This window comes from Molossus molossus, unplaced genomic scaffold, assembly GCF_014108415.1.
Source record: "Molossus molossus isolate mMolMol1 unplaced genomic scaffold, mMolMol1.p scaffold_m16_p_1, whole genome shotgun sequence".
In the NCBI taxonomy this organism is placed as follows: domain Eukaryota; kingdom Metazoa; phylum Chordata; class Mammalia; order Chiroptera; family Molossidae; genus Molossus; species Molossus molossus.
This window is the reverse complement of record NW_023425344.1, coordinates 83,238,864-83,250,984: the sequence shown is the minus strand read 5'-3', so window position 1 is coordinate 83,250,984 and position 12,121 is coordinate 83,238,864. Positions and strand designations below refer to the sequence as shown.

The window sequence follows — 12,121 nt, the reverse complement described above, 5'->3', positions numbered from 1 at the left end:
ATCAGTGGATTTTTGTCTACCACAGTTATGATTATAGTGTTTGCCTCGTGATAGCTTTCTAGTTTCCTCTTTTCTTCTACATTTATTCATTGACATATACTGGAAGGAAGAGCTTGCCTTTCTCCTCATTTATTTATATCAGTATGGACTCGATGTTTATGGTATCCTATGGGTTAAAATCTAATACTAGAATTATTTACTTTGCTGCTCAAATATGTAAATCATAATATTTTTAATTGGGAAAAATACTCCCCTGTGAGCACAGAGGAACCTAATAAGCTCATATAAAATTCTGCTAAATAGAAGATATTAAAATTATGATTATAAATCTCTCTATATTGAAATGTATAAATATTTGGGTGTAAATGTTTTCATAGATACTGTCTTTGCCTCCATTTGTATTCTTTTGTTTGTTTTTGAAAAATTAAGCTCACCAAATAAGCTGTTTTTATTTATTATTTTTGAATATTTTTCCAAATGTAGATAATGCAAAAACTAGTACAGGATATAACTTTATACTATTAAATAGGAGCTCAATCAAAAGCTTCTTTCTATAAGTTAGGTTTTTCAAAATATAATCACAGAATTTCAAAATTAAATATTTTACACAATATGAACTCTCATTATTTAATATTTTAAGTTAATTCCTTGTTTTCGTAGAGATAAATTTCTGTGTCTTCCCATTTGAAATTTCATTTTCAATAATTGCAATTATAACGATTAAAAAGATGAAATTACTCTTTCCCTTTGTGTGTTGAACATTTTAACTAAAAACTTTCAGATAATTTTGAACAAAATGCATTTTCTAAAAGCTGATTAGTGACCAGCAGCAAAGAAAATATGTACTGCCATGCATAAGATTATTTTTAAAATTAACGTCAACTTTATTTTCCAAATATTGTATGTGGTTCACTCTAACCTTGTGTCAGTCTATGTGTAAATTTGGACCAGTTACCATTTCAGTTACTAGGATAGCATAGATTTATTACATGTGCACCAGTACATTTATTACACGATCCCAGCACATTTCTGCTCCACTTACTCCTTTATATAGAAAAACATTATTTTTCGGTGACACTGAGCTCCATCAAAATATGTATTTGTATTATCAATTGCATTCACAAGTATAATTTTTAAAGTTACAGTAGTATTTACAATAAAGTCAGAAAATTCAACTCTGATATAATCAACTTTCAAAAGTTTTTCTTTGATTCTGCGAATTGAATTGCACACTTTTAAATTGTTATTGGAATTAACTGACTTTCTATTTTTGTTAAACTGTCATAATTGAACTGTCTGCAAACTCTTCTGCTTATGATGTCAATTCATTAATAGTGATTGCTTTATATTGCTCACAGGCCCAAGGAGACTTGAAATTAAAAGTGAGAGAGATTAATTCAAGATAACTGTCCTTTGCTTGGCCTATGTGGCTCAGTGGTTGAGCATCCACCCATGCACCGAGAAGTCTCCAGTTTGATTCCCTATCAGGGCACGAGCCCAGGTTGTGGGCCTAATCCCCAGTGGGGGGCATGCAGGAGGCGGCCAATCGATGTTCTCTCTCATCAATGTTTCTATCTCTCTCTTCCTCTCCCTTCCTCTCTCTCTAAAATCAATAAAGAAAAAAAAAAGATAACTATCCTTTGACCCAAACAAAGTCAAACTTTGGGGCAATGTGTAAACACACCCTCTACAGCCACATGCATTATATCACGTGCACTTGGGTTTAAAGGTAGAGGTCAGATTTCAACAAGTGGAGTCCAGGTTGAGAAGAAGAGTGAAAATGGAAGTTGCAACATGAACAAAAAGCATGGGGAAAAAATGCCAAATGCCAAGAATGTTTTAAAGTAATGGGCACAGTATTTAACATGATGACTAGCTTTGGATGTTGCTACTTCTTCAGCAGATTTCTGTCTTCTGATTAGTGATAGAATGAAGGACCCCATGGTGGAAGGTGAGTATTTTATGTGGTCTATATTTATCATCAACTTCCTTGAGAAACAGAAAATCAATCATTTTTATTAAACATGTGTGCATTAACCCCTTGCTTCTGAATTGGTTTATTGTCAAGCACAATAGTTATAGATTTTATAGACAACAAAAAGTTATAGATTTACAGCATAAGACAAATGACTAACCTACTGTAGCAGCAGTATCCAGATGCTCTGCGCAGAAAGGCTCAGCTCCTACCTCCCACACATATTGCACATACATCTAATCTTTAATTCCCTACATGTCCCAGTAGACCCATTGACGGTTATCCTGGCAGCTTCATGCCTCTCACTGGTCACGGCATGGGCCACCCAGCATGGGCTATGACACAACCAATTGCTATACTGAGTGGAAGGCAGGATCTGTAGCATCAGATAGATCTCCCACCCCAGCAGAACAGGTTGCATTTAGCTGTTGCTAGCTGCTTATGTTAAAATGTCATCATTTTATCAGCCAGTGTCCTGCATGCTATACTTCAAAGGAAGAAATAAGTGTCCTTGAGATTAGAAAAGGTTGGGAAAGAAAAGATAAGCTGTCTTTCAGTGTTTCCCATGTGCTGCAGTGAGAATTCTGTCAAATGCACCTGTCTCTTACCCTCTACTAGGAGAGGCCCTGTCAGAAATTGAAGTACAATGTGGAGGTCTTATCAGATCTCTTAAAATGCAACTATTAATAATGATCCTCCTTTTAAAAAGTAGAAAACAAAGACAAATGCTAAACTGGACTGCGTGCTTGAACAATAGCCTGAAACTAGGATGTTCTAGGCAAATCAGACTACGTGTCTCGTTAAACCTGGAATTGCCTTGGGCTCCAGCACGTAGAGCCAACTGTTGAATCTTCTTTATGTTTTCTTCCATGTTCCTCTTGAACCTGGCCCCTATGTTTTATTCTTACTGTATCCACCTTAGCCTAGATGTTTGTTTCCACATGCCTGTATTATTTATAACTACCCATCCATTGATCTAGGACTCATTTCCTCCTTCTATCCATTCTCTTCACACCTACCATAGTTTTCTTTCTCTAGAAACTTTTGTGTCTCATCATACCCTTGCTGAAAAAACGTTTAATGGCTCCTTATTACCTGCAGAGAAAATTCCAGACTTTGATCCTGAGTAGGGTCTGTTCCCATTTTATAATTACAGATTCATTGGTCATTCCTCCTTTGCACGGATTCTTCACTCCAGCTCGACTAGATCACTCCCCATTTCCTAAAAACACTTGGCATTTGCTGTCGATACCTTTGTTTTGTTTTTAAAATATGCTCTTATTGATTTTTTTAGAGAGACAGGAAGGGAGAGAGAAACAGAAACATCAATGTGAGAAACATCGATCAGCTGCCTCCTGCATGCCTCCCACTAGGGAATGAGCCTCCAACCAGGGCATGTGTCCTGACTGGGAATCAAACTGGGACCTCTCAGTCCATGGGAGGACACTTAGTCCACTGAGCCACACCAGCCAGGTTATGCCTTTGTTCTTGCTGTGCTTCCACTTAGTCTTCCTAACCTAGACCTCCCTTGTTGAACTGACCTCTACCTTTAAGCCCAAGTAATATCTTCAAGAATTTTTCTGATTCCCCAACTGGGAATATTCTTTTTATCCTCTGAAGATCTGCAGTTGTGTAGAAACTACTGTGATGGTGTATTATACAAATACCTTAGAGGAGCTGTATGATGGCAAACTTTTAAAGGATGGAGATGAACTCTTTCATCTTTTTTAAAAAATGTCTTTCATTGATTTTAGAGAGAGAGGAAGGAAGAGGGAGAGAGAGAGAGAGAGAAACATCAACGTGAGAGAAACATCCATCAGTTGCCTCCTGAATGCATCCTGACCAGGGACAGAACCCACAACCTGGACATGTGCTCTGAAATGAGATCAAACCAGTGACCTTTCAGTGCACAGGACGATGCTCAACCAACTGAGCCACACCAGCCAGGGTGAACTCTTTCATCTTTTGATACCAAACAATGCCATACAGCACTTTAGTCTGTGAACATGCTGCTGCTTAATACCTATTCACCAAGTTAATAAATAAATGAATGGGCCCTGGCCGGTTTGGCTCAGCGGTTAGAGCGTCAGCCTGCGGTCCAGAGAGACCCGGGTTCAGTTCCCGCTAAGAGCATGTACCTCGGTTGCAGTTTGTCCCCAGTCCTGGTTGGTCGTGCGGGTGGCAGCCACTCGATGTGTCCCTTTCACGTCGATGTTTCTCTCTCTCTCCCTCCCTCCCACTCTATCTGAACAAAAATGGAAAAATGTCCTCAGGTGAGGATAAAAAAAATAATAATAATAAATAAATGAATAGCTAATAAATCCAAACTAAAGAGATAACAAACAGAGTCTTCCTTCTAAAAAATATTTTTGTAATTTATTGGAAACTATATTCATCAACCCAGGCTGCCAATAACAAAATAGCAAAGACTGGATGGCTACACAATAGACATTTATTTCCCGCAGTTCTGGAGGATGTGAAGTCCAAGCTCAAGGTGCCAGCGGATTCAATCCCTGGTGAAGACCTTCTTCCTGGCTTGCCCAGGACCCTGTTCTTAGTGTGCCCCCCCCCCCCATGGTGGAGGGATGGAGAGAGGGAACGCTGGGCAATCTCACTCTCATTCTACAGTCACTAACCCCATCATGAGAAAACTCCGCTTGTGACTTCATCTAAACCTAACTTACCTCTCACAATACCCACCTTTAAACACCATCACACTGGGGGTTAGTGCTTTGACACATGCATTTTGGGGGAACACAAACGATGAAGACATTTAATCATGAGAAATGATTGAATTTAAACCAGTCTGAGGGGAAATCTTTTTGAGTGAACCAGCATTTTGCTCTGTAAAATATTACAAATAGCTAGGTTGATTCACCTTTTATATAAGATCAGCCTTGCTTATTAATCTTCAGGTCATCCATAAATACTAAACAAGATCAATATCATGGCATTTTTATAACTCTGATTTCCACTCACAAGTAAAGACATAATAGATAAAGATCTAAGGTGTGAATGTGTATTTGCGTCTCTGTGTCTATCTCAAAAGGATCCACATCAAGCTTATAACAGTGTTTTTTTAATGGGAAAGACAGTGGCATTGTAGGGGTACATCACCCTGTGTGCTCCTAAACTGTTTTAATATTTTTGCAATGAGCACATTTTGCATACCATGTGTAAAACAGAACATTTATTTAATTATTTTAAATAATTCTTGGACTACATAGCACTATGTATATGAGATTTTGATGTGGCAACTACCTTAGAAGAGTTCAAACACAGTATTCCCTTTAAACCTCCCAAGAAATGGAGAGAATAAAAACTTAGCTCAACATATTTCCTATGATATCTCTATTTTATTTTTTTCAAAAATCTTACCGGAGTAAGAAAATAATTTATGGCTGTTTGAGAGTAAAAACATATTTGGAAAACAAATATAGAGAAAAATAAATAAAAGCATGGAAAATCTGAACTTGTGTGTCTTACAAATCATATAAACTCTTTACAGAAAGAATTTACAATCCCCAAATCAATAGATTCATAGGCATAGATCGGAAAAACATTGTGACTAAAATCAGTAAAGCTATTAACATATTTAAATATTTAATTCTTTTAAGGATCAAGTAAGTGTTAACCATAAAACAAAATGAGAACATCTGGAGGGCAAAGAGGTTGAAAGATTGAAAATTAAAAAGGGAATGATGTGTTTAGTGCTACTGAGAGACTTCAGCAACTGGTGATCAACCCATTTCGAAATAAATACAGAGTTTGTGTAATTACAATGAGCCTGAAGAAGGGTTTAGCATTTATATATCTCCTGGGAAGTTGGGTGAGTCAGAAACATAAAACCAAAGCAAAGGGAGGTTACTGAAATATTATTTCCTGTTGTATTGTAAAACGGAGAAGAAAATAAACATACCGATTACTTGCATGGCCGGTTCCACGTCCTCTGTGGCCTCTTCCAACAAAGACAGCAGCTTGGCTGATATCTGATGCACGGATTCAATATTGCTAAACAAGCTATCCACATCCAGCCGATCAATCTGAAGAAACACAAACACTGAGCAGCAGCTGATGGAGAGAGATGCCCTGAATTTAGGATGTTTTCTCTCGCTAAACAGTAAGCATTTTATACGCTGAGTCTGCTTTCATCAACCATTTCTATAAACACCCCTTTTCTAGAGAAAATGTGCCGTTTTTCATGCAAGAAGTTGGGATGGTGCATCTGTAACCTCTCTACATATCCCTGTGAGAACCAGGGTATGAAGAAGATGTGGACCAGCTAACTGGTACTTGCATGAACTACCCTCTCTGAGGGTATGTACTTGTGCATATGAATTTAGAACACTTTACTGCTTACACAGCAGAAGTCAGGCCTTACTCTGGCAAGTAACTATCTTCAAAGCTGTTTTAAAACCACAGATGTTCTCAAACTGATGACAAGTAGATGTGCTGAGTTGCTTCCTGATTTTATTTTTAAAAAGAAATGTGAATAGAAATATTTAACAAACACATCATGCTAATTAAAGATTCATCATATTTTGTTTCTTCATGTGCATCTTCAAAAACCAGAGTTATCGTTCCCAGATCTTATAGCTGGTATTTATAATAATTTACCTATTCATTCATCCATCCTTTCATTAAATATTTCCCGAGAAACTTCTATGTGCCAAGAATTGTAGCAGAAGCCACCCTCTGTCAGAGGCATTGGATGATGTGTGGAATGATGCTCAACTCTCCTAAAAAATCTAAGTAGAATGTGGTGAGATACGTGCCCTGATTTTGCTAGTTTACTCAAAATCTTTCCCTTGAATTTAAGTCAGATCTTTCGTAATCAAACAGTATCTAGTAGGGTCACACACAGATTGGTGCAGGCCCCACTGGGTTACCAGAGGGAAGAGGAGAAGGTGCCTCTTACCCATGGTTTAGTGTGCACGAGGGTGTAGGTGAAAACCAGTAATCAGGCCATGGAGGTCTTTCAAAGGCGAGAAGCAGAGCTGCTAGTCAAAAACCCACGTCAGCAAAATCAGAGGTCAGAGAGAGATAGAAAGTTGAGCTAAGGATCAGGAAAAAACAAACAAAAAAAGAGCCTGAGAAATGAAGAGAAATGTGCAACACTGAATATGGAATAAGAGACAGACTTGGAGGAATTCTGAACTTGAGGTCCAGCAACTGCAGCTGCTTTCTCATGCTCACAGCATCAGTTTCATTAGGTGTGCCAGGTCTATTTAGGGGGGAGGAAGGAGGCAGCTCTCAGCTTTTTATCCTAGCCTTTTTGACACTGACCCATCCATTGTTCCCCATACTGGACATGGATGTTATTGTGAGAAGGATATTCTGTTACTGGGCACAGAAGCATTATTGCACATTGTACCTTGTTTAAACTTTGGTGACTATACCAGGTATTTCTTATGCAGTATGGTCTGGTTGTACACATGTCTTTCAACCATCTTGGGAAATACCTTACCTTTCCATCATCCATCTTGACCTCAGAAAAACTTCCAGGCTCATTTGTAATCAAATTCCATGGGATTGCATGCAATGGATTTATTTCAATATAGTACTCTACAACTTTTTTTTCTGTTTTTAGGTATTCTGAAATCATCTTTATCTCTACAGTGCATGATCACATTGCAACCATTATCAGCTCTTATGGTCCTTAACCCAGTATCTCACAAAATGTCACTGTGACAGCATAGTATGAGGCTCTTCTGCTTGGAAGCTAGGACATTTAATATGATATAAAATATCTAAAAAGCAGATAATGGTTATATGGCTCTTTTGTTAACAATAATTTTAAATGGCTCAAATGTCACATAACTCTGAGTACCACAGATTGAACAAATTATTTGTTCTAAGAAATTGTTTTATGTATTGGTTATTAATTAAATCACAAAAGTGTACATTTGCCTAGTACAAAATGTTTCCCAAAAGTTGGGTATAAACCAAATTTTTGTAGGTTTAGATGTATTAGCAAAATATTTCTTAAAATCATATTTTAAAATGATTGCTTCTAAAGTGTAAATTTCATCCCTAATTTACTTGCTTTATAAGATAGAAGATTAGATGTAATTCATATAGTGTACTCTATTATTATTTCATTTTGTTGTGGAAACTTAATTTGAGGAACTTAAAGTGCTTCATGTTTATTATTTCATATATCATTCCAAACTCTAAATATTTACAGTTTGAAGATAGAAAAACTCATGCAGAGTGAAGAAAGGTGCCATGTTTAAAATGATAAAATTCGGGAAAGAGCGAGAAGTGGAAATTGACCTTTTAGTGCTATGCCTTAGTCCATTATCAGCAAATATTACCATCATCACCATTATTATTTTTTTAGAGAGAGATAGAAATATCGATGTGAGAGAGAAACATCGATCAGCTGCCTCCTGCACACCCCCATTGGGGATCACGCCTGCAATCCAGGCATGTGCCCTGACCAGGAATCGAACCAGGATGTCTCAGTCCATGGGATAATGCTCAATCCACTGAGCCTCACTGGCCGGGCTACCAGTGAATATTATTAATAGAATACTTTGCCATCTCTATTTTTTTTTTTTTTTTTTGGTTTGTTCCTGAGTTTTCCCTAAGTTGTCACTTTTTCAACTTATTTCCCAAGGTCTGAATATTGCATATTTGTCTAATTTAGATCTTAAATTCATTTAGTAGGGATCTAATTTTATCTATTTATAATCTAGGCTCAGTGAAATAAATACTAAATCACAAACACATAGGTTTTAATTTCATTTCTATCTGAAGGACAGGAAAGATTAAAACATAAAATTGCCTGGATTCAATTGCCCATGTCACTCCATGCCCATGGGGATTCTGGGAGCCAGGCAATGAATTCACATTCAGTCACTGCTTTGCTGAGGAACAAACAAGGTCTGGTCTAATTACGCTTTTAAAACTGGTAGATGATTTTATAATTATTGATATAAATTCAAGGAATCATTTATTAAACATTTATGAGGAAGAGGAAATGCTCTAAGAGCTTAAGTTCAGTTATATTTTAAAGGGATTAAAAACTCATTTTTTAAAAAGATTTAACCTAGATATACATTATACTAAGCAAAGTCAGTATGTGGTAGTTTAAATGAAAATTAAAGGGCAGTGTTTTGGGTGACAATTTAATTCTTTTTTTTTTTTTTTTTTAAGTATTTTTTATTTATTTATTTATTTATTTTATCCTCACCCGAGGACATTTTTCCATATTTTGTTCAGGTAGAGTGGGAGGGAGAGAGAGGAACAGAGAGAGAGAGAAACATCGATGTGAAAGGGACACATCGAGTGGCTGCCACCCGCACAACCGACCAGGGCCGGGGACAAACTGCAACCGAGGTACGCGCCCTTAGCGGGAACCGAACCCGGGTCTCTCAGGACCGCAGGCCGACGCTCTAACCGCTGAGCCAAACCTGCCAGGGCGACAATTTAATTCTTTACTTTACACAAGTATTCATCACAGAATCTACTTCAAATACAAAGTTTCCATTGCATTTAAATAATTGCTGAACTTACAGTTGCATGTACACAAAACCTCCCAGGTAGAAATGTCTACATAAAGGAAAATATATATAAAACTTTGTCAATTCAGGAGCTGCAATCATTTGTATAGAATTAGTTTGCACCCGACAAGCACCATACATTCACTGTTTTCAAAACATTACCTGCATTTACCTGTATTAACATCCTAGCCTGAGCTCTTCCCTTTTCTCACAAATGCTTTGCCCTCACATTCCTTTACAACATTCTACTCATCTGACATGGAATATGGTAGTGGTCATGTTTGTCCATTACTTTCACATATCTCTGTCCAGTTGGTTATATTTTTTGGGGGAAAGCTGCAGCCTCCCAGCTCTATTTGATCTGATGAAGCTGTCAGTCATGATGCCCTGCCCCCTACCCTAGTTCCTCCAGTGATGGACATGTGACATAGCTGGCCACAGAGATTGCCTTGGAATGGGCATGTTCCTGAGAAGAGCCAATGAGACCTTTCATTGATTTTTTTAAGGATATTTTTTTCTTTATTGATTTTAGAGAGAGAGAAAGGAACAGGGAGAGAGAGACAGAAACATCCATGAGAGAGAACATCTATTGGCTGCCTCCTGCATGTCCCACACTGGGGATTTGGCCTACAACCTAGGCATGTGCCTTGACTGGGAATTGGACCAGTGACCTCTTGGTGCATGGGTAGACGCTCAACCACTGAGCCACACCCGTTGAGCATTCACTGATTTTTAATAAATGATCATTGGGAGCTAGAAAGGCCTGTATTGTAAGCACTAATTATGTAAGTTTCTGTCTTCAGCAGTTACCTTTGTGGAGAGCTTGAAAGGTGACAAAATCAACCAAGAGAAGGAAGCTAAGCTTGACAACATCTCAGTTCCTGGATCTACCTCGTCTAAAGCAAGACAAACTTGCTAGAAAAGTTGATAAAATACCTTTTTATTTCATCTTGTTTACATTTTATTTGTTACCTATAACCAGTAAAGAACTGGTATACTAGTCTTTCATTCTGGCCAAAATCTTGTTTTCCTCTGAGAAACCTTTCTTGCTCCCTTGATTAGAAATAACCACTCCCTCTCTGACCTTCCATGACTCTTGCTTCCTATTACTTGGTGTCTTTATTGAAGCCCATTAAATATATCAGAGATAGTATTAATTAATCTATCTCTATGTCAAGACTGTGAGATCCTCTTGGACATTTGTCTTTGTACATTATTTGAATACCTCACTGTGTCTAATACAGTGCTGGGCCCATACTTAGTTACTCAATAAAAGTTTGACAATTTGAATTAAATTGAATCACTGCAATTCATGTGATCTATTTCTCTGGGGGAGCCATCAATAAAATGTTCTTTGTAATCACTCTATTGGACTCTGAATGACAAGTGTGCAGAGATCAAAAGTGGTTTAAAAAAAGGAACCCAAATCACCTAATTGGGTTGTTCAAAGTACTACCTTAAGTGAATATTTTATAATTTCTACTTAATTGTATCTACAAAGACAAAATGTTGTGCTCAGTTCGGTCATCAGTGTATCTAGAAAATTTGCTGACAGAGGCCAAACCTCCCCTTTAGTTCACAGTTGGAAAATCCCTGTTCATTGTTTTTTGTTTAGTGACCCCTGGGGCTCTCAGCCTGAGTCACAGGAGGAACAACCAAACATTCATAGGTAGGTGTGTTGTGTAGACCTCTAGCCAAAAACACCTGCAAAAGTGAACATGAAAAGAAGTCTAGGAACAATATTCTAATAAATGATGAGCATGAAAGTGATTCATGTGTATTGTAGAAAATTAAAGAAGGATAGATAAGTGAAAGAAAGAAAATACAGTTGCTTATAGTTCTACCGCACAACAATAACTGCTGCTATTTTGAGGTACGTCCTGAAAAATTGTTTTTCCCTCTCCATGGGTGTACATCAAAAGGTTTATATACTTCAAATAATGTTTTAAAATGTGGGTGTTTTTTAAACAGCATAACATGGACATCTTTTCATGTAATTAATTTTCCTCAATTGAACCATTTTTAATGTCCACATTATGTAGAAATACTGTAGTCTACTTAACCAAATCTTTGAAATCTAGATAGAGTGCCATTTTAACTATTATAAACAGCTCTCCTGGCTAAAACCTTATTTACACCCATGGTCATTTCCTCACGACAAATTTCGTAAGTGTAATTACTAAGTTAAAATTATTAGTATTTTTTAAGGCTTTAACAAGTCTGGTAAATTATAGCAGCAAATAGAAACATTGTCTTTCTTCTAGTAAACAATGAATTGAAAATCCTCAGTTGGATATTACTGCTCTGACCGCCATTTAGAACTATATTTTCAGGTTTCTAATTTGACAATCAAAATCACAGAACTTCAAAGTTCCAGACAGACATATACATTACTGTCGAAAACAGAAGACAATAAATAGCATCACTTTTGAGTGCCATGGTGATTGCACCAACAAAATGATTCTCAGGAAATTATTTCTAAAGAACACTTCAGTGATTCTATTTGGTATAGCCTGGCAGTAAATCTAGGTTCAGCACAGTGTCCAATTCTGGACGCTGTATTAGAATCAATACAAGGGAAATCCACCTTGGCTACCATCTGACTCAGCCTAGCAGAGCCTTGGTCCATCCACCCCGT

The 12,121-nt window shown here is 37.3% G+C and overlaps 1 protein-coding gene across 1 annotated transcript in view; it reads right to left on the bottom strand.

The window, feature by feature from the left end:
- ARHGEF38 (Rho guanine nucleotide exchange factor 38) overlaps positions 1-12,121 on the bottom strand; it is a 146,585-nt gene that overhangs the window by 65,486 nt on the left and 68,978 nt on the right. Inside the window, exon 3 of the mRNA XM_036239760.1 lies at positions 5,895-6,018. Coding sequence (XP_036095653.1) covers positions 5,895-6,018 — 124 coding nt within the window. The remainder of the gene's footprint in view (positions 1-5,894; positions 6,019-12,121) is intronic.